Source organism: Carettochelys insculpta, chromosome 8, assembly GCF_033958435.1.
Source record: "Carettochelys insculpta isolate YL-2023 chromosome 8, ASM3395843v1, whole genome shotgun sequence".
Lineage (NCBI taxonomy): Eukaryota > Metazoa > Chordata > Testudines > Carettochelyidae > Carettochelys > Carettochelys insculpta.
Genome location: NC_134144.1, coordinates 57,798,317 through 57,821,376, shown reverse-complemented (window position 1 = coordinate 57,821,376; position 23,060 = coordinate 57,798,317). Strand labels below are relative to the sequence as shown.

The following is a 23,060-nucleotide window of genomic DNA, read 5'->3' as shown; positions in this document are numbered from 1 at the left end:
ATATACTTGTGCCTACAGAAATAGCAGTTACAATCTTTCAACCTGATAGATCAGGCTTCTGCTGTGGAGTTTTGTTCTATGGATTTCTAAAATTTATATCTGTTTAATTTTTCTTTCTGGATGATTTTTACCAGTAAATGTAACTTTGACACACGTATGGCCCATCAGATGTTGGTTTACTCTTAATATCAATGTGGTAATACAAATCTCATTGAAAAGGCAGGAAAAAGTTTCCTGCATTTTGTCAAATTAGCTATTAATTGATCAATTAAAACTTTGCCTTTTTACAATGACAACACTACATAATTTTACTTACAGGATTTCCTGGATCTGGCATTGTATAGAAAGGCCTCACTGCCAGAGGATATTTATCAAGAATATAGAAGTCTGTATCGTACTGTAAGAAGACCAGATATTTGAATAAAGTTAATACTCGCTCAAATGCAGTGAAATGAGTATATACAGAGGAAGCCACAACCAATGTTTCTTTTAAATATAAACAAAAGATCTGTTAGTTTAAAATCTCATTTTTGTTAACTTTAGCAGAACTTAAGAGGAAGCATTTGGTACCTCTATTTCTTAGCTTGAAAAACAATATGTAAAAAGGGACACTACTGTACTGTCTTTACTAGCTTTCTGGACACCACATTTGCTATATACTCTTTCATTCTTAAAACCAACCCATAAATATCTGAATCTCTTCTTATTGGTTTAATATATTTTTCCCATCTCACAATATTTCAAATTCCTAAAACATAATGCTTTAAAAAACTGCTCTTCTCATAAAAGATTTTTAGAAGCTCTAACCAAAACCACAATATGAGCTTCTCCTGGTAGTTTTGCAGCAACTAGTTCACTGACAAACATCATTTTGAGTACTTTCACCCTCATGCACCTAAAACATAAATGAAACCACCATTTAGTCTGGCTTCCATTAGGAATGGTGGGAGAAGGGAAAATCTGTTTGGCAAGTTAAAATAAGAACAAACAAACAAAAAAGCCCACACATTTCCTAGGACAAGGACTTTTATTTTCAAGAACAATTATTAATGGAAAAAAAATAAACTGTCAATAAATTGGTGAGTAATAGTAAATACACACACACATGCAGGTACACGTAGAACAGAAGACCCTAACTTTGGGGTGGGCCCCACAGGAGGATGTGTAGGAATATTTTGGGGTAGGCACAGAAATCTTGGCTTATCCTAACAAGGGGCAGGGAGGAGCACCACCCAGACGGGCCACTAGCTCTGCTTCGCACCTGGCCCCATATCTAGCTTTGATGCAGCTCCACACTTTCCTAGGGGCTTAGCTGCCACATCCTACCATAGCCTGGCTGCAGCTCCACTTCCAGCCTGGCCCCAGGTATGGCTCTGTTTCCAGCCGCTGCTTTGGCTGGCTGCAACTCCACTTCCACCACTAGCCTCAAACTCTGGTGGCAGCTCAGTTCCCAGCCCCAGCTGTGACTCCAACTTCAGCCCCCTTATGAGAAAGTTTTATATCAACATAGAACATTGTCTGAAGAACTTTGGCCTGTTCTAAGAAAGCCAACATTACAGATGCAAAAAAGGTTTTACACAAAACAGACATTTCTCTCTAGTTTTCTATGCTTCAGTTTTATGCTTTCTAGTTTTTAAGCTTCAGTTTTAATACAGAAAGTAAGTTATTCTGAAGTGACAGTTACCTTTTCTTTCACCAAACGACCCAGAAGCTTTTCATTTGGTGTGCTGAAAAAAACACTCTCATCATCAGAATAAAATAATTTAGACCCTTATCAAACATACACCACAAATAACTAAACAGGTACTTGCATAAAGTGCTTCCGTTTAAATATGGTAAGAAGCAATTTGCAATACTGTATCCTTACACTGCAATCTTCTGGGGGCAAAGATTTGTTATTTTTGTTTACCTGCAAAGTAACATGCATCCTTTTGTAGCTGTATATATGAGAAAGAACAGAAAAGTTTTAATTTGGTAAATGTTATTACTTGTCTGTTGTGAATCCACAAGGCCTTGATCCAATTTCCACTGACAACAATGGGAATTAGATCAGGACGAGTGTTAAACAGGAAAAAACATACAGCCAGTTTCCACTGCAAGAGGGGGTGATCAGCGAGCAAGATTTTTGACCCGAGATATTTTTCAACTAAATCTTGCTCACAGATTCCTGGCACTATTAGGCACACAGATATTTTATTCTTAAAAGGAGTTCCACGCTCTTTGTACTTTCAGTTTTTTTGTGTTGGGTCCCAGGACTTACTAAGGTATAAAAGTCTACAGTGAAGAAAAAAACTGTTTTCATACCTAGTTAGTTTTAATATTTCAATAGATATAATCTAGTGTATTCTTCATTTCAGAATGTATAAGTTCTCACGTTCTTTGGCCACACAATGCAAAACCGATATCTTAACAAAAGACAGTGCCAGACACCTTTACAAGACTGCTACATTCCAACAATACCTATGTACCTTAGATCCTCTTCATCCCCCATCTCTACTCCAGCTTCCCTGAGCATTGCTAGAGCTTCACAGTACTCCAACCTCAGAGTTGGCTCCAAAAACTTGAATGGTTCACAAGGAAACTGCTTGTTCACTGTCAGAATTTCAGTTTGAAACCTGTATAAATAGGAGAGGAGGGGCAAAGAGATACTTCCTTTGCAGTCAAGCAATAGGCTTATAGTTGTAGCACATTCTTTTGCCACAAGGGGTCACTCTTGCAACACAAACTATTTGGAAGTGCTTTTGGGGAGAGGTCTATATAATCAAAATGGAATTTTATCCAAGGTAAAGCAATCCACATTTAAATACTGAAAAAGTTAAGTATTTTCACACTATCTTGCTGCTTCATTCCTCTCTCAAAGTAGCAACTGACTGACCAGATTATTCCTCATAATCTTTGCTCTTAAAAAAATTAACCCCCTTTATTCCTTTGAAATTAAATATTACAGAAATCAAACATAAAAAACAGATTCCCTTTGGATCAGGTAATAAGAGCTGTGTCTCTGGCAGCAAGATACTGTACAATTTGTAAACAGATGTCAGACTTCCTTCCAGAACCTGATGAACTGGATTTGTCATGAGATGTGTGGCAAAAAAATTGAAACTACTGTACTAAGATTTCTTAGCAGATAATGCTGACTTACTAAATTTCTGTAAGAGCAAATATATAGCTGAATATCAAAATAAGGACGAAGTCTGTATGTGCACAAAAGCAATGACATTTAAAGAAGACAGAGTATTTCTGTCAGGAGGCCTTTCCAAAAGAAAAACAGTTGAGTTTTTCTTAATGTACTCTAACATACAATAGGAATTACAACCCTGGGAGGAGAAAACATTTCATGCCCTGATTCTTCAGTGAATTCCAAAATCTAAGAAACACAGGGAAGGTCAAGCAGAGTAAGAGTCATAGTTCTGAAGCTCTCTCAGTTTAAACCAGGTTCTTAGCAGTTATCTGACAGACCTCGAGAGTGAAGCACCCACTACTTTCCTGTGAGACACCTAGTGATCTCAAGCAGATGAAACTATTCATGGAATTAAACATGCTTTATTTACCTTTCTTGAAGTCCCTTGAATATTTGTACTAAGGTGTCTGCAATCTCATCAACCACTTCATGATAGTGGTAATTAAAAGCCATTTCAATATCCAGACCAACAAACTCAGTTAGGTGTCTGTGTGTATTGGAGTCCTCAGCTCTAAACACTGTAAAATGAGAATACAAATTCTAAATGGTTCTTTATCCTAAAAGAAATTACTACAATAGTATTTGATTTACAAAAAAACCTCAGTCACACCATGTTTTGCAACAGTCATGCATTGCTACTTGCAAGCATGAGGATTCCTCTCACCTAAAACAACATACAACTCTTCCCTGGAGCATAGTTTTAGCCAATGAGCAATACTTACAAAATTTAGTTCCTTTAGAAATCTTTAGTTCTCTAACTTTAGAAGCTGTTTTGTCAATTTAGAAATAAACCACTAATTATGAGCTTTAAATGTTCCAGTTTCACAGTTCTGACAAAGATATATATTAATGTTCAGCAGACACTATTTGTTTTTTTCCCCAAAGATTTTCAGGAAACCAAGATTGGAAATTAAGCCCTAGGATTCTTCGCTATCAGTCCAATTTACGTTGGGAGTATAGTTTAAATGAAGTTGTTTGTAAACACCACACAGGACGGCTGCATTGTAGGAATTACAAAACATTTAAATAATGTAACAGGCTGTACGCATTTTTTTAACTAGTTGGTATTTGCCAAGTAAAGCGTGTTCATCAAGCTTTATCAGCTTCCAGCATCACAAATTTAGTAGATGCTTTACTAGCTTGTTTTGGGTCATCACTGATTATTAAACTTCCATTTCAGTCCTCCCTCTTTTTCACCCCACAGTGTGAAATAACATATGGCAATACCTGCTAAAGAACACCTGTGTTTTCTAGTAATGCCTCCATCTTAAGCACTGCACTTTTATTTCACCATCTCACCCCTTAAGCATTGTCATTATGTCAGTTTAATTAGTAGCCTTTCCTTGAAATGTTTGTTCTGTATTGCAGAGAAGTTATAGGATCACATCATCCCATTTGTCCCAGGCCTGCTCTAAGCTATATCTGCAACATGAAAAACTCAGATAAAAACAGTTAGTCTGACCTGGTCCAATGCAGAAAACCTTCTCAAAATCAGCACAAATACACATCTGCTTGTACAGCTGTGGGGACTGAGCCAGGTAGGCACTGCTTTTGAAGTAGGATACAGTAAATACATTGGCTCCTCCTTCACTGGCAGCTAAAAAAGCAAATGTTTACAGCAGTTATTAAAATACAAACACAAAAAAATCACAGGTTACTCTATTCAAGTATATTTGGATTTATATGTAAAGTTTTGAATGAGAATTTTCAAAGCCGAATCAGGGGAATATACATAGAGCAACTATTAATTGTAATGGGACTTAGATATCTAAATACTATTCTCAGTTTAGCAGTGTAACATGATGGGCACAAAATATTACCCTAACAAGCAAGAGAGCACACACGTGTGCAAAGCTCTAAGAATCAAAAGCTCCTGCATTCTAATCCTACAAGTGATACAGGCTCAGTCTGTGTCCTCACTTCACTGTTCTGCTTCTCTGTATATAATAGGACAATGATACTTTCCTCCCTGGCTAAGAAATAGTGTTGTGATGAATCATTAGCTAATGTTCTTAAGGATCCTTGAAGAGGAGAGGGCACTACGGAAATGCTGGAAGATTAGTATCTCTTCCATGAAGATAAGCATCTTTCTTTCACCAACATCCTCTCTTCAAACTCTCATGCACAAAAACTATTATCCAGGGGTGGGGAGATGGGGTAAGGGCAAAGAGAGGAGGAGGAGGAGGTGTTGAGCAAGGACAGACAACTTTTAAAATATTGAAGACAGAAACAGCTAGGATATATAAGTATGAAAATTAGCATAGGCTTATCAATTTTGCATAAACATAACCTCACTAAAATAAACAGGATGTTTGCATTATTGGTTCACAGCATAGTATGAACTGCACACTTCCTGGTGGGTCATGTGCAAAGAGAGATCTTGTAAACCATTCATACTACTGAATCATTTCATATTTTTATAACACAGTCATCTAACATGAAGGAGTTGAACTGTTGCATTTGGTGAGATTTTGTATAATTAGACAGCAGCTTCCACATGCTGGGTTATGAAAGGCTGCCATTGTGGTCTCAGCTGACAATTGGCTTCATAATATAAAAGGACAATTAATTCAATTCTAAGAAATATGACTCGGTAGGGGACATCCAAAAAGAGAATACCACCACTAATACTTTTCCCTGATATAGCACCTTCCATCAGAAAATTCCAATAAACCTAAGTGACATCCCTGATGCATCACAATATCCCTAGCAGGCACATACCATCAGAAGAGAGAAATCAAAATCATACAAATCAGTGACAGTGCCAAGAACAGAACCTACATTTCCTAACTCCTACTCTGTGGCCATGCTTTCACGCCAAGCAATGCCAGCCAGCAGCTTTACATAACCTTATTATGTGACAATTTGTAATATTTTCTATCAAAGAGTGATCTTATGTACAGTATTCAGCTGACAGAAGGCCCCTCCTATGGGGAGTTGCAGTCAAGTGAGAAAACTACACACAAGTCTCCTCTTGCTTATGTAACCAGATTTTAGATTGGGGGTATCTAATATTTAAGAGTGTTCAGGTTCAAAAGTAATCTTTGTTTAACTTAACAGAATCTTTATATGGCCAAGAGAAACAAAGTCAGGTAAGAATAATCCTTTGTTGTCAGAAATGCCAAAACTAAAAGGTGCAAGCATGGGCCAACTACTGTCATTTAAGGATAGGAGAACAAGAGAACACAATGTTTTCCTTTCTAGCAGATGATATACTAAAAAGATTGTATGAATTACTGTTTCTTAAAAAGAAAAAAGGAGATATTTTTTCAGCCCCCAGGATATCAATCCAGTATCACTGTACTAAGTAAATGCTATGCCTCAGATTTGTAGCTGGCAGTTAAACCACACAGTACCTGAGATGATTTTGGGAGTCTGAATTTCCACAAACCCCTTGTGAATGAGAGTTTCTCGAAAGAGCTGACAGATACCGGACTGAAGGCGGAAGACAGCTTGACTAGTAGAGGTCTATAAAAAAGGAAGTAAAATGATAAGTCCTGAATTAGTTTTACCTGTTCAATTTTATTACTTTTATCATGACCATGAAAATGTTTAAATTATTCTGCCAGGAGTGCTAATGAGTCCATACTTCCAAAAGCTAGCACTGAAAAAGTCTCAACTGAGAATTTACTGGGTTATCAATATACGGCAATGGCAAAGCTAACCATTGAAACTCTTTTACTTCATTTTACAGTGCATTCAATTACAAGTCTGAATTTTACAACCTGATAAAGAACCACTGAGTTGTGATACACATTATGTTTCTCCAAGATGAGACATACAATGTGATAACACTGTAAAAGTATAGAACCAAAATGGATGGTGAAATATATAATGAATTACCTTTAAATGAATACAAGATAAAAAATGACCTTGGTAGAAAAAATTGTTCAGTCCTGTTAAAGACTACTGAAATGCAGGGCCTTTGGAGGTGATGTAAGACATACCTATGGACATAAAATCCCCAAACTAACACAAAAGTATTTAAAAATTTTCCCACAAAATCGGTCATGTAAACTGCTGTCTGATCCATCTTTCCCATATTTACTAAAATGACACGTCACTTTTCAAAGTAAAAACTTGGAAAAAATGGTTATAAAATATAGCTTTTCATGTATGTAACAGTTAACCTACTTATACATTTAAGTGCACTAAATATACCTTTAACACTTTTTGAAGCTTCCATACGTCAACACTAAACCCATATCTGATTTCATGCTTATAGAGCATGAAACCTGACAGTTAGTGGTGATCTACAGCTGCATGTATCAAATAGTTCTTGCAAGCAGCTAAGAACATTTTTTTAAAAAAATATCATCTGCGTCATAACACTGTTTACTTCTTCTTTTTACGATGTATCTGACTTTTCAGTTAGATGAGGAGAGAACTGTGGTTTTTCACATGACATGCTGCCAAACCACATATACCCATAAACCAGTCAAAACAAATCACATAATCACCCAAAGTTAGACAGAGAGCAAACTGAATGCTTTGAAACAAATCTAGGCTCATCTCCATGAGAAGATGAAAATTTCACTTACTTGAAAAAGCAAAATAGAAAGCTATAAAATACTGTGGCCTTGTAATAATTTAGTTTATTGGCATTTTAACAGTCTTAATTACTCATTTTGATGTATGAATGGGTGAGAGACACTTCATAGTTTTGGAATTTTCACAGACTGATGTCTTAACCACAACTGTGCTCTCAATACGTTCAGAATGTAGAAACTATGGTTTTGAACAACAGCCAAGAAATTAGTCCCCTCTCCCTTCTAGCAACCCCTGTTCTGCTCCATTTCCAAGATACACTCCCTTCAGGAGATAGGCACAGATGCCAAGACAACGAATTGATTCTAAGTCTTTTGGGCTCAGGCTTTAAAGTGCTGTATCTAGACCATGGGAATGATCCAGGGGCATATATTTCTATTTTACAATGTAATACTGAGAAGTTGCAAGATACTGTCTGTCAGATAATGCCCATCAAATTTAGAACCTAAATTGTCAGTGTCTTATGTCTGATAAGGAAGGAGATATATCCCAATATCAAAATGCTCACAGAGGCAAGTTCCTAGAGTATTACTTTTAGAAGGAAGAATAAAAATGCCACTTCCATTTGTTTGATGGATTACCACCAGTTCTATGAGAGAGAATTCTTTGGCTCCAAAAACATGAAAAACAAATGGGATTTTGCTATACTTCTTCCTTCCCAATCTGAAAACAATTATTTGTTCTGCAGCCTAAAGCTGTAAACAGTAATGACGCCAACTGAGATCTAACCACTCTCTTTTATAAGTTGTTTCTTCAAGAATTCCTCTTCTATTTCTTTAGCAATACTGAAAAGCAAAGACCGTGGCTTCTTAACCCCATATACAGTAAAAAGTTCTCTTATTTATTTAGTTATTTTTAGGAGTATTTGTGAAAGTTGTCAGATTGACAGACTAATGATTTCATTTGGTTATATCATAATGCGTACAGTACAAGCAGTAAGAATGCAACCCTCTCCCAAGTACGTCAGTGCTGACCTGACAGGACCACCTCCAAAGGTGAAACTAGTTGATTTTCAATGCTCATTCAATCAGTGGCTTCTCCATGAAGACTTCCAACAAAGTTACCGATTTAAAGTCCATTGTGATGTGGAAACCTATTCAGCAGGAACAAGACAAGCCACCAACTCATTTCATACAGACAGACAAAGACCCATCACTACCAATGTAAAATGACTTCAAACAGCTAGAAGCAAAAAGCTCTGTATCCTATCAGCAGTTTCTTACGCCACCCAGCCCTGAACTTAAGATGTGGCAAATTATTCCATCAATGAGAAGAAACAATTCTCTAATTTAAACATTTCCACTACAGTAAAATAAGCCTTAGGACAACACAGATCTAAACTGAACTGGCTAAAGAAAGGAATTCAAGCTGCCACCCTATCCTTAACTGTCTCTACTTATGTATCATGTATTGTGGGGCTTCACAATTATGTCTCATGTTGATACCACATGTGCTACAATACCTGAGTAAAAACAACCAAATTGAAGACAGTGACAAGCTCTCGGTGTGAATTATTTTTCTTTTGGCTTTAAAACAAAACTACACAACCACAACTATTTTTCCTACAAAACAAAACCTTTCACTGATATATTGGCAAATTTCATTCTCCGACTACAAACAATGAAAGAAAATACGACTAACAATCTGAATCTTACGGTTTCTAGGTCTTAATTTCTTCTCATTTTGACTATCTACTACTATTTTTGGCCAGATAAATAATATGAAGTAAAATTAAAATCAGATATATTTAAAACAGTTAAGCTTGTAAATATACAAAAGAACATATATCAATCAAAAGGTGCTATGTCTAAAACAGAGTGACTGTGGACATGCAAAATACGTAGACAGAGGAAAAAATTGTTCCAATGGTCATGAAAACACTTTGCACCTTGCAGGACTGAGTTATAAGAGAGTTGGAATTTGAGCTGTGAGGTGCAGACCCAGAAACTATGAATTCTAATCCCCATCTCTGATGTGGACTGATAAAAGAACAAATCATAACCCCCTTTCCTCCATTTCAAAAATAACATCTAGTTGTCTAGTCTGTGCTCACGAAAGCTCATGCTCAAACATTTGTTAGTCTATAAGGTGCCACAGGACCCTTTGTTGCTGTATGTAGTTGTTTTGTAAACCTCTTTACAAGTGAAAAGAGAAAAGTTATTCACTTGTGTAGTAATGATGGTTCTTCGAGAGGTGTCCCCATGGGTGCTCCACAGCAGGTGTAGGGCTCGCCCTGGCGCCGCAGATCAGAGATTTCCAAGCTGTGTCTTGTCGAATCGCGCATAGGCTGATGTGTGCCAGTCCTTCGAGCGCTTTCGGTCACATGTGCAATCCAGTCCATGCCAGTTCCTCAACCAACCGCCCCGAGTGCTCCTGAAAAATATAAAGCAGAACTCCAAAGCAGGGAGGAACGGGTGAGTAGTACAGCACCCACGGGGACACATCTCAAAGAACCATCATTACTACACAAGTGAGTAACTTCTCTTTCTTCTTCGAGTGGTCCCCGTGGGTGCTCGACAGTAGGCGACTACCCAGCAGTGACCCCAGCAAAATGGAGGTGGGTACTGGATTTATATGCAGCTTGCCCTTGAAAGGACTGCTGTCGATAGACGTGTATCCTCTTCCAGCATGTGTGGTGTCTGGCGAAAGTATCACAGGACAACCACGTCGCCGCTCTGCAGATGTCCTTTAGGGAGACTCCTTTAAAGAAGGCTGTCGAGGCTGCCATCACTCTGGTAGAGTGAGTCCCGGGTGGAACTAGCAGGGGGGTCTTACGCAGTGTATAGCACACCTTTATGCAGGATACAATGTTATTTGAAATTCTTTTGGATGATAGCCCTCCTCCTTTTGATCTGGGTGCGAGAGACACCAGTAGTCTGTCTTTCGGAAGGGCTTAGTTCTGTCTATATAGAAGGCCAGTGCCCTTCTCACATCGAGTGAATGCAGCCGTACTTCCCTACTCGAGGCGTGCAGTCTTGGGTAGAAGGATGGTAGAATTATCAGTTTGTTAATATGGAACTGAAGAGATCTTTGGAAGGAACACTGGGTGTAGGTGTAGAATCACTTCCTTGGAGAAGGCTGTATAGGGCAGAGTCACCATTACCACCGCCAGTTCACTCACTCTGCAAGCCGATGTAATTGCGGGAAGAAAGGCCATTTTCATGGTAAGTAGACAGAGGGAGACAGTGGTTCGAAGGGTGGTCTAGACAGTGTGTCGAGGACCAGATCTAAGTTCCATGAAGGCGATAATGGTTTCCATGGGGGATATAGGTTTGCAAGGCCCTTCAGGACTTATGCTGTAATGGGATGGGCAAATACAGCTGACCCATCCACCATATGGCAGAATGCCAATATAGCTGCAAGGTGGACCTTTAGTGATGATAAAGTGAGTCCACCTTGTTTTAGGTCCAGTAGATAATCCAAAATTGTGGGAACTGAGACCTCCAGAGGGGTCAGTTGTTTGGACAAACACCAGGATGTAAAGCGTTTCCACTTGTATGCATAAGCTTTCCTGGTAGAGGCCCATCGACTGCATTCCAAGACGACTTTCACTCCTTCTGAATGTGCTCTATGTAGGGCACTGAGCCAGGGATTAGCCATGCCTTGAGGCGAAGCGTTCAAGGCTCAGGGTGTCTCATGGTCCCCCGGTTTTGCGTGAGGAGGTTTGGTCCGATCAGGAGGGGGAGTGGTGGGCAGCATGACATGCGCAGCAGAGGAGGAAACCAGTGCTGCTGGTCCCAGGCTGGGGCTATAAGTATCAAGCACGCCTTCTCCCTCCTTGCCTTCTCCAGGACCTTGTGGATAAGTATCGTAGGAGGGAATGCATACAGCAAGGGGCCCTTCCATGACAGCAGAAAGGCATCCCCTAATGAGTCCTGTTCAATGCCTGCTCTGGAGCAGCATTGAGAGCATTTCTTGTTGATGTAGGTGGCAAACAAGTCCATCGGAGGTAATCCTCACATGTTGAATATACTGCGGAGCAGATCGGAGCCGATCTCCCATTTGTGCATAAGAGCGAAGTGCCTGCTCAGCTGATCTGCCCTTGCATTGTTGACACCTGGTAAGTAAGAGGCTTTTAAGATTATGTTGTTTGCAATGCATCAATTCCACAGTCGGACTGCCCCTGTGCATCATGCACAGGATCTGGCTCCGCCTTGGCGATTGATATAATACACTGGGGAAATGTTGTCGGTACTGACCCTGACTACCTTGTTCCGTAGGTGCTGGTGGAAGTGTTTAAATGCATTGAACACCGCCCATAGCTCCAGTACATTTATGTGCACTGCCATCTCTGTGAGGGACCATCGCCCCTGCGCTGATTTGTTTCCCATCTGTGCACCCCAGCATATGGGGGAGGCGTCTGTCGTGAGAAAGACTGCAATTTGCAGTTGGTGAAAGGGCACCCCGACAACAACTTCATGGGATCTGTCCACCATGCCAGAGACTTTCGCACCTCTACTGGGAGTGATACCTTTTTGTGAGTGACATGTATCATTGGCATGTACACAGTTGCCAACCAGTGCTGAAGGCATCAAATATGTAATCTGGCATTCTGCACCATAAAAGTGGTGGCTGCCATGTGCCCCAGGAAGTGCAAGCAAGTTAAAACTCATATTGTGGGGTTGTACGTCAGCACCTGTACCAAAAAGACTGGATGGCATGAAAACGTGCGGTGGGCAGATACACCCTCGCCATAATAGAGTCTGTGTGTGCTCCTATGAATTCTATGTCCTGTGTGGGCTCTGTCGTCGATTTTTGGAAGTTGATGACTAGGCCCAGTAAGAGGAATGTCTTCATGGTAATGTCTATCATGCGCAATACATCTGCCCGTGAGGCACCCTTCAAGAGGCAATCATCCAGATACGGAAAAATGAATACATCCTATCAATGCAGGTAAGCCGACACTATGGAGCGTGTCTTCGTAAAAACCCTGGGCACTGAAGACAGGCCAAAGGGCAGGATTCTGTACTGGAAATGCTCCGTGCCCATGGTGAAGTGGAGGAAGCACCTGTGTGCTAGGTGTATAGTTATGTGAAAATACACGTCTTGCAAGTCAAGAGCTGCAAACCAGTCTCCATCGTCCAGTGCTGTGACTATGGAAACAATTGTGGTCATCTTGAAGCACTGTTTGCGGACATAACGATTGAGAGCCCATTAAGTCCAGGATTGGTCTCCAGCCTCCTGTTTTCTTCTCTGTGAGGAAGCATCGGGAGTAAGAACTCCTTCCTTGGAACTTGTCCGGGACTCTCTCCACCGCCCCTATGGATAGGAGGTGGTCCACCTCTTGCTTCAACATCATCTCGTGAGAGGGGTCGCTTAAGAGGGACTGGGTAAGGGGTTTTGGTGGAAGCATCAATGATAATGCAGAGGCAGCAGTGAGAACATGCAGGGAGTTGGGAAGTTGGTTTAAAACAAGTAGAGGTATGAGACAAGGAGATCCAATATTGCCGAGTTTCTTCATCGCACATCTGGAGACAGCGATGGACAAGATCAAGGAAGAGGTAGAAGGGACATATGTGCACATGAAAAGAATTAACAACTTGAGGTTCGTGGATGATATAGTTATCATTGAGGAAGATGAGGAGAAGCTAGCAAAAATGGTGCAGGTGTTGAACGAAGGAGGGAAGCAGTATGGACTGATTACGAACATTGATAAAACAAAAACAATGGTATTTGGAGATAAGGAAATAGGAAGGAAGATCAGTGTCAATCGTATTGAACTAGAAAATGTAGAGAAGTTCACATATCTGGGGAGCAACATAAAGTATGATCTAGACTGTAAGAAGGAAATAGCAACTAGAATAGCGAAAGCAAGAGCGAGTTTGAAGGCAATGGATAAGATCTGGAAAAGCAAAGCAATTAGCTTAAGAACGAAGCTGGGCGTCTTGAAAATGTGTGTATTCAGCAGCACGTTGTACAGATGTGAGACATGGGTGATAACGAAAGATTTGAAAAGAAAAATATTGCCATTCGAAAGGAGGTGTTATAGAAAGATTCTGAGAATAGGATGGATGCAGGAGGTCACCAATGAGGAATTATATAGGAAGATACAGCCGAAAGAGAACCTGCTGCAGAAGGTTATAAAATGGAAGCTACAACTATTTGGACATATTTGCAGAATGAACAACAAACGAAAAATCAAGACCCTAGTATCTGGCATAAGGGATAGCTTGGATAGGAGAGACAGACCCCACAGAGAATGGACAGATGATGTAGTAGATTGGTGAGGAGCTAGTCTACAGAAACTAAGCCACTCTGCACTGGATAGGGAAAGATGGAAGGAAACAGTGAGAGAGGCATCAGACACCAACGAGCGCTGAGCCCATGGTTATTGATGATGATGATGGAGCAGAATGGGATGGTGTACATCATGGCAACAATTTCCAGTACCCATTTGTCCGCAGTGATACTTTCCCACTGACGGCAGAATGGTCCGAGGTGGTGGTGGAACATATGTTGTGGCTGGCACTAAAGGATGTTTGTGATGTTGCAGTCCTTGACACAATAGTCAAACTTGCTGCCTAGCAGTTTATGATACTGATGTACGGCCTTGCTGGGGGCGCCGCCTGGGTGGCCTTTGTTGTTGTTGCTGTTGGCGGCGCCTTTGATAGGAGCCTTGCTGGTACTGCGGGTGCTCATATTGGTAGGTATAATGTTGCTGGTGAATCTCTTCCTCCTGTAAGGAGGGGTGTACATACCCAGCGTTCTGAGCGTTGTTCTCGAGTCCTTGCTGGAGCGGAGGACCAAGTCTGTGGATTCGGCAAACAGCTTTGCCCTATCAAAGGGAAGGTCTTCAATTTTCATTTGTAGGTCTTTAGGGATGCTGGATGTTTGGAGCCACGACTCTTCCCGCATTACCACTGCGGTGGCTGTAGAGCATGCTTCTGTGTCTGCCACATCTAATGCAATTTGGACACCTGTATGCTAGGCTGCGTAGCCTTCCTGGACTATTGCCTTCAAAACCAGCTTTTTATCATTGGGAAGGAAGTCCATGAGAGAAGTAAATCTTGTATAATTGTCGAAATTATGGTTAGATAGATGCTCAGCATAACTGGCCATAGGTAACGGTAGGGTGGAGGATGAATATACCTTCCTCCCAGATAAGTCCAGTTTCTTTGTGTCCTTGTCAGACCCCGTGGATTTGTACTGCGGTGTCTTTGATCTGTGATGAGAGGACTCCACCACAAGGGAGTCCGGTTGGGGGTGGTTAAACAAAAACTCCATCCCCCTTTTTGTCCGCCTGTTTGTTGGTAGGTGGAAAAGAAGCTGGGGTCTGCTGGATGTTTGTGGCAGCCTCCATGATGGCCTCATCTAGTGGAATGGCAATTTTTGATGATGTAGGAGGTCTTAGATTTTTAAGGAGCTTATGTTGCTTTTCCTGTACCTCTGCCACCTGTATGTCTTGGGACTGCGCTACCCTTTTAAAGAGTTCCTGAAATTGTTTAAGATCGTCCAGGGGAGATATATCTCCTGGGACAACCACTTCGTCTGGGGAGGACGAGGAGGCATCAGTCTGACATGCTTCTACATGTTCCTCGCACACTTCCAGTGCCTGTTCTCCTAAAGATTCCAGCGGGAGGTCTATGGTTGACTCTGGACCCATCCCAGGTGGAAGGATATGTGTCCCCTTCAAAGAAAGGGGTGAAAACTGTCTGTATGATGAGCATTGGTGCAAGGATCTATCTTTTGACCTTGAGTAGCCTCGGTGCTGGTAATCTTAGCGATGATACGAGTGACTGTAATAGCAAGGACATGGACCTGGTGACAAAGATCTAGAACGTGAGTGATGTCTGTATCTGTAACAGTGAGAGGAGTCAAGTGCCAGAGGGGTAGCCGTGTTAGTCTGGATCTGTAACAGCAACGAAGGGTCCTGTGGCACCTTATACACTAACAGAAAAGTTTTGAGCATGAGCTTTCGTGAGCACAGACTCACTTCATCAGATGCTGGTCTTGGAAATCTGCAGGGCCAGGCATAAATAAGCCAGAGCAAGGGTGGGGATAACAAGGTTAGCTCAGTCAGCAAGGGTGAGGCTTACTACCAGCAGTTGATCTGGAGGTGTGAACACTAAGAGAGGGGAAGCTGCTTTTGTATTTAGCCAGCCATTCGCAGTCTTTGTTTAAGCCTGAGCTGAGGGCGTCGAATTTGCTGTAGGATAGCTACTTTTAAGTCTGCTACTGTGTGGCCTGGGAGATTGAAGTGCTCTCCTACGGGTTTTTGTATATTGCCATTTCTGATATCTGATTTGTGTGCATTTATTCTTTTCACAGTAGCAGACTTAAAAGTAGCTATCCTACAGCAAAGAAATTTCAGGACCAGACTCCAAAGAGAAATTTCTGTGCTACAATTCATCTGCAAATTCGACACCCTCAGCTCAGGCTTAAACAAAGACTGCGAATGGCTGGCTAAATACAAAAGCAGCTTCCCCTCTCTTGGTGTTCACACCTTCCGATCAACTGCTGGTAGTAAGCCTCACCCTTGCTGACTGAGCTAACCTTGTTAACCCCACCCTTGCTCTGCTTATTTATACCTGGCCCTGCAGATTTCCAAGACCAGCATCTGATTAAGTGAGTCTGCGCTCACAAAAGCTCATACTCAAAACTTTTCAGTGAGAGGAGTGTGATCTCCTGGATGATGTGGACATCGGAGGAGAGGCTCTGTAAAGATGTTTGTGCAGCTCCTGTGAGACGACAGGTGAGAGGAGCCTGAGCCAGGGAGAAGGTGGCCGTAGAAGTGAAGATGGAGGTCTTAGAAAGGGGGATGGCAGTGTTAATGGCCATTTGGCATGTACACTTCAGGAGGAGAACTGGGAGAGTGTGGCATGATGAGAAAATCCAGCGATGGATTTCAGTGCTGAGTTTTAGACCTTGCCTTTCCCAGTTCGTGAGACTGCTTAGTTGGAGCCGATGCATGTGTTAAGTCCCGTGCCTGAGATCTTGGTGCAGGTATCCGTGCTGGCAGTGCCACGCCTGGTACCTCTGCCTGTGGTTCCACACGTACAGTGGTCTCCAGGTGTGCCTGGTTCCGGTGCTCTCAGTGCCAGGAGTCTCGGTGCCTGCCATTTAGATGCCTCCAGGATCCTTGGTGCCGCCTCTGTACCAGTCTGAGCCTCAGGCACTGTCTTATGTTCTCCGGCCTCTGCACTGCCCTTAACAGCAAGCTCTTCCCGGCTGTGTGCCTCACTCATCCTGCTCGCAGGCAGTACCGGCAAGGATCAAATAGGGGATATTTTCTTCTTCTTACACATGGAGGTCAAAGAGGCTGCCTTCCACTTGTGTGGCCCCAAGAGCCCTTCCCCTTGGGGTGTCTCAGATGGCTCAGGCTGAAGAGCTTTGTCAAATAAAATCATTTTCAGTCTCATTTCCCTGTCCTTTCTTGCTCTGGCTGTCAGCTTAGAGCAGTGAGGAGATTTCTGTGGGACATGGGTCTCTCCCAGACAACGAATACATTTGCTATGGCCATTGGAGGCAGGCATAGCTTCGCGGCATGAGTCGCACTTCTTAAAACCCGCCAGGGACATCTCTTTCTTAGAAGTACTTAACAACATGTACTTTAATGAGGGTACGTAACAGCTACTAAACAGATAAAGTTCAACAGTCTACTGTAGAGATAAGCAGGCCGCAGAAGCGGCTGCTCCTTCTCTCTCTCTTTCTCTCTCTCTCCTTTTATTTTTTTTAAACTATATATGGGAATAATTTTAAGAACAGTTTGTAAGAGAACAATTTTTAACAAAAAGAACTAACAATGGTAACTAATAACGCATTTATCTGTCTTAGGCATTGGAGCCAAAGCGAAATCCGTCTGCAGCCACTGACGATTGACAGGAACTGCCGTGGACCAGATTTAGCACGACCAAAAGCACGCGAAGGATCAGCAAAGGATCAGCACATGCGCAATCCGATGAGACACAGCTTAGAAATCTCCCATCTGCGGTGCCGGGGTGAGCCCGACACCTACTGTGGAACACCCACAGGGACCACTCAAAGAAGAATATTAATTTCATATTCACTGTTATGCTTTGGATATTAAAATGTCTCCAGTCTCTCAAACAGCATACTAAGAGCTTAGTGGCACTCAATAAGAGTTTGAACTTTGTTTTTAAAATTCTAGAGACGGTATTACACCTTTGCTCCCAACTAATCTCCATTAGAATAAAAGAAAATACACATCTGCTTCTACATTCTTGCTTACGAGTCACTTTCAGGAAAACTTACATCTACTGTCTGTAATGTGAAAACTGAATGTATAATACACTGAAGTCCGGCATAAAGCCACTGAATATTTTGAAAGTACAGGCTGAATGAACCTCTCTCGTCTGGCACCCTTCAGACCTGACTGGTGCCAAACAAGAGAATGTGCCAGACCGGGGAGGTCAATATTGTCTAGCTGCATTACTACCATTTTCACTGATTTCTGAGGTGTTAGAAGACATTTAGGGGAAATGAGAGCTAAACAACAGCAGAGAACATGAGAGCCAGGACTGGTGGCTGTAAACAAACTTTGAAACCATGGGAAACGTGGTCATCTGGCTAACTAAAATCATGCCAGGCTAAGGATGTTGCCAGATGAGCGTGTACTTAGAGAAATTCAGCATGTATCATATTTAAATCAGTGTGCACTTGGACTGTCAAATAATTTGCTCACATATCTCAATCATACTACAGGCCCCATGCTTAATGTCAGTACACTGCTCTGAAAAAAAAAACCCACTACAGTATAACTGATTCTGTGAATCAGACTTAATGAAGGTCTGTGTGGGCATGTAAGATGTACGTAATCAGACCTAACTACAGAAGCAGAGATGCTAAATGACCTGTGTGATTTGAGCCAAATTTCATGTTCTATAAGACTCCTGTTGGAGTTACAGGCCATTATGCCTGAGTAAGGAATACAGGATTTAGTCGGTCATTAAACTATAGTGAGCTTGAACTGATTTTCTCCAGACAGAGATGTCCCCCAAAGCAGAACCCTGAATCTGTCTTTGAACTGTTTATAGTTCTCTTTTTATTTAACAGTTCTTGAAAAAAGACTGTGAAATATTGGAGTACAGTTGTGACTAGTGGGAGGCAGTGTGATCTCTGCCCAAAAACCCTGACTGACTAATTCCTTGCAGAAGTTGTTCCTACCTGTTGCTCACAAACAGCAGTGTAGCACATAAGTCACACCCTGCATGTCTGTGTATAATTGCAGCTTGCGTTATCCTGCAGCACAATCCCCAATACACACACCCGCCTAGATCCTTGTCCCGTACTACCCAGCCCTCTCCAGGGTCTTACAAATATATTTAGTTCATTATTCTTTAAGGGAACAATACATTTTCTTATTGTTTTAAACAGTTAACCAGACACTTCAATTTAAATACATGGATTCAGATAAAGCACTACAAATTTATTAACTGCAAAGAGATAGATTTTTAGTGTAAGGAATGAGGCATAAAAGTTGGAAATAGTTCCCCAAAACAAACAAAAAAACCCCACTCACTGTTATCTACTTAACCAACTATCTTAGTTGCAAGCTTCTCCGCACACGTCCCAGCAGATTACTGACCAAACTTTCAGTTCAGGATCCACACTCCCACTCTGAGTTGAGCAGCTATTTTCCTTTGCCTTCTTTGGTGCTATGTCAGCGAAAGACAGGCGGAATGGCTTAGTGTATCTGCCCCTGATTTTTAAAATCCTGACCTCTTTCCCTTTTGAGAAGCATTTTCAGTTCGGAGCAAAGCAACATGCAAATCTAATAAACCACATGCTATTTTTCGTTATGAAGTAGATTTTTGTCTCTGCCCCCTTTATTGCCAAAAAATGTCCACTTAGCGGGTAATGGTCAACAGCCTTGTTGACAACTGGCTTCCCTTTGTCCTGGAGTAATTTTGATACTCCCCAGACTTATCTGAGAAACAGGTTCATAATTTTGCTATGTACATTTTGGCATGATATTACTGATTAGTAAGTTATGAATTTTAAGATAATATCTCAAGATATATCTTGTACACATTTTTACAATAGTGTGCTGCTTCTGAAAACAAGGGCATATTCTGTCATAAGAACATAAGAATGGCCATACTCAATCAGACCAAAGGTTCATCTAGCCCAGTATCCTGTTGGCAGACAGTGGCCAATGCCAGATGCCCCAAAGGGAGTGAACTGAATAGGTAATGATCTCTCGCCTCCCATCCATCTCCAGCTTCTGATTGAAACTAGGGACATCACTCCTTACCCATCCTGGCTAATAGCCATTAATAGACATAACCTCCATGAATTTATCTAACTCTTTTTAAACCCTGTTATAGTCCTAGCCTTAACAACCTCCTCTGACAAGGAGTTCTACATTTTGACTGTGTGCTGTGTAAAGAAGAATTTCCTTTTATTTATTTTAAACCTGCTGCCCATTAATTTCATTTGGTGTCCCCTAGTTCTTATATTATAGGAACAAGTAAATAATTTTTTTCCTTGTTCACTTTCTCAACACCACTCATAATGTTTTATACCTCTATCATATCCCCACCTTAGTCTCCTCTTTTCTAATCTGAAACAACCTAGTCTCTTTAATCTCTCTTCATAGGTGACCAGTTCCAAACCCCTAATCATTTTAGTTGCCCTTTCCTGAACTTTTCCAATACATCTTTTTTGAGATGAGGTACTGCCAGACCCACAATGCTCAGCTTGTCTACAGGATGAATCTTGTTGTAGTCAGCTGGGTCAGCAAAAGTTAGAGGCAGCAGGCCTTGTTTCTTGAGGTTGGTTTCATGAATCCTGGAGAAGCTCTTTGTGATGATGGCTCTGCCTCCCAGGTGACGTGGTTCCAAGGTTGCGTGCTCCCGACTGGATCCCTCACCATAGTTTTCATCCCCAACAACCACCCATTTGATGCCATTTTTCTTGTAGTAGTGGGCTGTGTCTGGGACTGGCCCATATTCCTGGGTTAATGCATTCTGCACAGAGTTGGCTTTACCATTCTCAATATTGATGGCTCCGATCAGCAGGTTGTTAGAGATATTGTCCAAGTGGCCACGGAATTTGAGCCAGGAACCAGCGGCAGAGATGTGATCTATAGTGCATTTCCCTTTTACCTTGATGAGGATCAGCAAGTCTTCCAGATCCTTGCCATCCCACTCATCGAAGGACTCAAGAAACTGCAAGGGCTGGCTGGTGGGGCTAACATCCACATGCTGCCCACTGCTGTCTTTGGAGAGGTACTGATAGGTGTCCTGGCCTGGGTCAAACTCCAATGTGGGCAGCTCATCTGCATCAGGCGCTTCTAGTTTAAACTTCTTCCCATCAGTGCCAGTCAGTGAGTCTGTTTCAGGATTAAATTTCAGGGTACCAGCAATAGCCAAGGCTGTGACAATCTCTAGAGAGATCACAAATGCATGCATCTCTGGGTTAGCATCATTGTGGCCAGTGAAATTTCTGTTACAGGATGTAACAATTGTGTTCTTCTCTCCTTTCTTGATGTCTTTCCTGTCCCACTGCCCAATGCATGGTCCACAGGCATTGGCAAGGACCACCCCTCCGACATTCCGCAGGATTTTGGCATAGCCATCCCTCTCAATGGTGGCTCGGATCTGCTCCAAGCCAGGCGTGACAGTGAACTGAGACTTGCAGTTCAGCCCACGCGCTAGTGCCTGCTTTGCCACAGCAGCAGCATGCCCCACGTCCTCATAGCTTGAATTGGTGCAGCTGCCAATCAGACCAACTTTTAATATCTACTGACCAGTCCTCCTTTTCAGCCATGGTGCCGATATCCGCCACAGGGTGCGCCAAGTCTGGTGTGAAAGGTCCACTGATATGTGGTTTTAGCTCACTGAGGTTAATTTCAATTAGCTGGTCATATTCACAGCCGGCATCTGGCACCAAGTGTCCCTGGAATTCGTCTGCCAAAGCAGCAATTTCAGCTCGTCCAGTCTTGCTCAAGTATTTCTTCATTCGGTGGTTGTATGGGAAAAGGGAGATGGTGGCACCAATCTCTGCCCCCATGTTACAGATAGTTGCCATTCCCGTGCAGGAGATGGAGTCCACACCAGGCCCACGATACTCAATGATGGCACCTGTGCCACCTTTCACTGTGAGGATGCCAGCCACTTTCAGGATCACGTCTTTAGGAGAGCTCCAGCCTGACAGCCTGCCCGTCAGTTTTATGCCAATAACCTTTGGGCATTTGAGCTCCCAGGGGATGCCTGCCATGACATCTACTGCATCAGCTCCACCTACTCCTATGCAGATTCCACCCAGGCCACCTCCACTGGGCATGTGAGAATCTGTACCAATGAGCAAAACCCCAGGGTATGCATAGTTCTCCAAGATGATCTGGTAAATGATTCCCGATCTGGGTTTCCAGTCCCCTTATTCCTATGAGCAGATGGGAATAGGGAGACTTTGAAGTAGCCGGGGTCCTTTCGAAAAGGAGCCCCGTCTGGACAAGTCACGTCAATTTCGAAGTGCCGCGGACGCCCGCATGCTAACGAGGCGCTGAATATGTATTTCAGTGCTTCGTTAGTAAACTTCGAAATGGCCATTTGCATGGCCATTTAAAAGTTTTTGGCTAGTGTTGACGTAGCCTATGTGGATGTTTTCAGAGAACTATCCAGGATAACTCCAACATCTCTGTCCTGATTAGATGCAGCTAAATTAGCCCCCATCATATTGTATGTACAGTTGGGGTTTTTTTTCCCAATATGCATTACTTTACATTTATCCACATTAAATTTCATTTGCCATTTTGTTGCCCAATCACTCGGTTTTGTGAGCTCCTTTTGAAGTTTTTCACAGTCTGTTTTGGGTTTAACCATCTTGAGCAGTTTAGTATCATCTCCAAACTTTGCCACCTCAGTTTTCCCATCATAATGCACTTTTTAACAGTTTTGGCTGTATTACAGAAACTTCACTTACCATTGTAGTTGTGGTTCCTGAAAAATGCTAGTTTAAGTGAATTCAATTTCCCCATCAGAATTAACGTAAATGGGGGACAGAGGAGCCCAGGTTAGGCTCCCCGGAATTTTTTTTCAGTGGACAAAAGGCAGTATACACATATACAGTATAATATTTAAACAATTTAATACAGTACACAGCAATCATGATTGTGAAGCTTGGTTGAAATGGCAGAATCAGAGTGTATAATATTTCCCAGGGAATGTCTTGCTGTCAAATGATGTCTTAGCACTTGGCTGAGCCCTGAAGGGTCAACATGTCGGTTAATGTAAACACACACTCTGGAGGCAGCATGGATGAGGCATGAGGGAGGAAACAGAATAGATGCCCAGCAATGGCCATGAACACATCTTCTGCAGAAATGGGGCATTGAGTGCAATGATTCAATGGAGGGGAACATCCTGCC

General features: G+C 42.0%; 1 protein-coding gene and 1 pseudogene across 1 annotated transcript in view; both read right to left on the bottom strand.

Moving 5' to 3' along the window:
* DARS1 (aspartyl-tRNA synthetase 1) overlaps window positions 1-23,060 on the bottom strand; it is a 74,489-nt gene that overhangs the window by 4,656 nt on the left and 46,773 nt on the right. The window contains exons 8-13 of the mRNA XM_075001548.1: window positions 6,538-6,649; window positions 4,644-4,778; window positions 3,552-3,699; window positions 2,469-2,615; window positions 1,685-1,727; window positions 317-397 (exon numbers count right to left, since the gene is read on the bottom strand). Of these exons, the coding sequence (XP_074857649.1) occupies window positions 317-397; window positions 1,685-1,727; window positions 2,469-2,615; window positions 3,552-3,699; window positions 4,644-4,778; window positions 6,538-6,649 (666 nt within the window). The remainder of the gene's footprint in view (window positions 1-316; window positions 398-1,684; window positions 1,728-2,468; window positions 2,616-3,551; window positions 3,700-4,643; window positions 4,779-6,537; window positions 6,650-23,060) is intronic.
* LOC142016696 (aconitate hydratase, mitochondrial pseudogene) lies at window positions 20,311-22,019 on the bottom strand (annotated as a pseudogene).